At 45.0% G+C, this 1,850-nt stretch overlaps 1 protein-coding gene across 1 annotated transcript in view; it reads left to right on the top strand.

Moving 5' to 3' along the window:
• Positions 1-912: 912 nt before the first annotated feature.
• The window catches only part of Lyg2 (lysozyme g2), a 10,788-nt gene continuing 9,850 nt past the window's right edge, over positions 913-1,850 (top strand). Inside the window, exons 1-2 of the mRNA XM_021199272.1 lie at positions 913-1,169; positions 1,606-1,678. Of these exons, the coding sequence (XP_021054931.1) occupies positions 1,636-1,678 (43 nt within the window). The 5' untranslated portion in view covers positions 913-1,169; positions 1,606-1,635. The remainder of the gene's footprint in view (positions 1,170-1,605; positions 1,679-1,850) is intronic.

The raw sequence follows: 1,850 nt of genomic DNA, 5'->3' as shown, positions 1-1,850 counted from the left end.
CTCTTATAAGTGTGAGGGCGGGGAAAGATACTGTCTACTTGAAGATATATTTATCCCCAACAAAATCCCCTTTTCCCCTGCTTCATTAGAAAGTTTTGGGAATGACAGAGCTTAGTCAGTAAAGTGCTGAGCATGTGAACAAGAATACCTGAATTCAGATTCTCAGCATGTATGTAAGATGCTGGGCACAGTGGCACGCATGGGTACTACTAATGTTTGGGAGGCAGAGTCTACAAGAGTACCCCTGGCCGGCTAGTCTTGCCTAATTAGTGAACTTCTGATTCAGTGAGAGACCCTGTTTCAGAAAATAATGTAGAAGGTGGAGATGGAGGATATTGACCTGTGGCCTCCCCGCACACACGCATGTGCATGCACACACAAGAAATAATGGGACATTGAACACTCAGATTGCTACTCCCTGCCTTTGTGTTTCTTCTCTACAACAGACAGCCACCCTGTTAGAGGTGAACCTGGGGCCAGGAGGCAAGCTCATCTATCACAGTTGAGAGACATGCTGGCCTAAGATAGGATGACATCTTTACATGGGAATCCTATGATTCTGGAATGTGGAAATCAGCATTTCAAGTGAATTATCTATTCAGAAGTGTGCTAGCATTTCCTGTTTATTTTTCCTTTCTAGGCTAATTATCAGCATCTTATACTCAAATTCAGAAGACGTGTGCCTAATACCATTTTAGGTATTCAGAAACCATCCACCAAGTAGATGCCTCCAGTGCAACCTGGGGGGTTCGTTAGATTCATTAATTCATTGTAGTCAATAAACACTTTGAAGTCCTTTTATTAAAGGAGCCACCTAAATCCAAAGTGCCACTATAATCAGGTCTAATGAGGTCAATGCTTTAAAGAGAGGCCCTTTGAATCATATATAAAGCTCCTCTACCAATCACTGCTACAGGACAAAAGTAGATGAGGCAGGTGAGTGTAGGTTCTGGTGTTTAAAAGCTTCCTTCTCAGTGGCAAAGGCACACTGAAATCTGCTCAGTTGAAGGAAGCCAGAGGCACAGCGGGCCACTGCCTGATGGAGTCTCCAACTGTCACACCTATGCTATAGGACATGTTCTAAAGACCATCTCTGTGTGAAATCTTAATCTACAGGTTGCTGCCACTAAAGGCTTCTTCAAAGACTTCTCTGGGAGACTGCAAGGGAGGTGAGTGGTAGCTTTCCTTGCTTGCATCTTGTGAAACACGGAGCATGCTTCAGAAAGGAGAGCAGGGGAAGAACCCATCTGAGAAGAGACAGAATACAAGCACCCTCTGCTAAGTGTGTGGGGGGTAGTAAGGTGTGATGGTGAATTGAAATCTCCTGGGAGTCACACTGTCCGGGTGTGCTAAAGGTATGCATGCTTCAGGCTGCAGGGGTGCTGTGCAGGAGTCACACTGTGTATGCTAAAGGCAGGCACACTAAAGCTAAAGTGATGCTCAGGGCAGGCATGCGTGAGGCTGCCAAGATGCTGTCAAGGAGCTGGGAGACAGACGTTATATTGGAAATGATTCTAAGCTTGTCAATGTGTTGTTTGCACGACAGGGACTTCCTGTTAAGTAACCTTCAAGTTTGAAAACTAATCTGTTTCTATTTCAAACCAGAACAGATCCCAAAGGATAAGCGTCACGGCCATGGTGCCCTCGGTAGTGTTCTGGGGACTTATTGCTCTCATTGGTAAGTAGCGATTTTCCCTTATTCTCAGGGTATCTGCTTTCTATCAGAGTCAGAAGGAATGATGATTTACATGCAACAGAAGAGTGACCGGCCTGGCTATTAACCAACTGCTTAGTTGTTTGCTTTGCTTGTGTGTGTGTGTGTGTGTGTGTGTGTGTGTGTGTGTGTGTGT

Source organism: Mus pahari, chromosome 5 (genome assembly GCF_900095145.1).
Source record: "Mus pahari chromosome 5, PAHARI_EIJ_v1.1, whole genome shotgun sequence".
Taxonomy (NCBI): Eukaryota; Metazoa; Chordata; class Mammalia; order Rodentia; family Muridae; genus Mus; species Mus pahari.
Note: the sequence above shows the minus strand (reverse complement) of the source record. Positions and strands in the feature narration are given on the sequence as shown.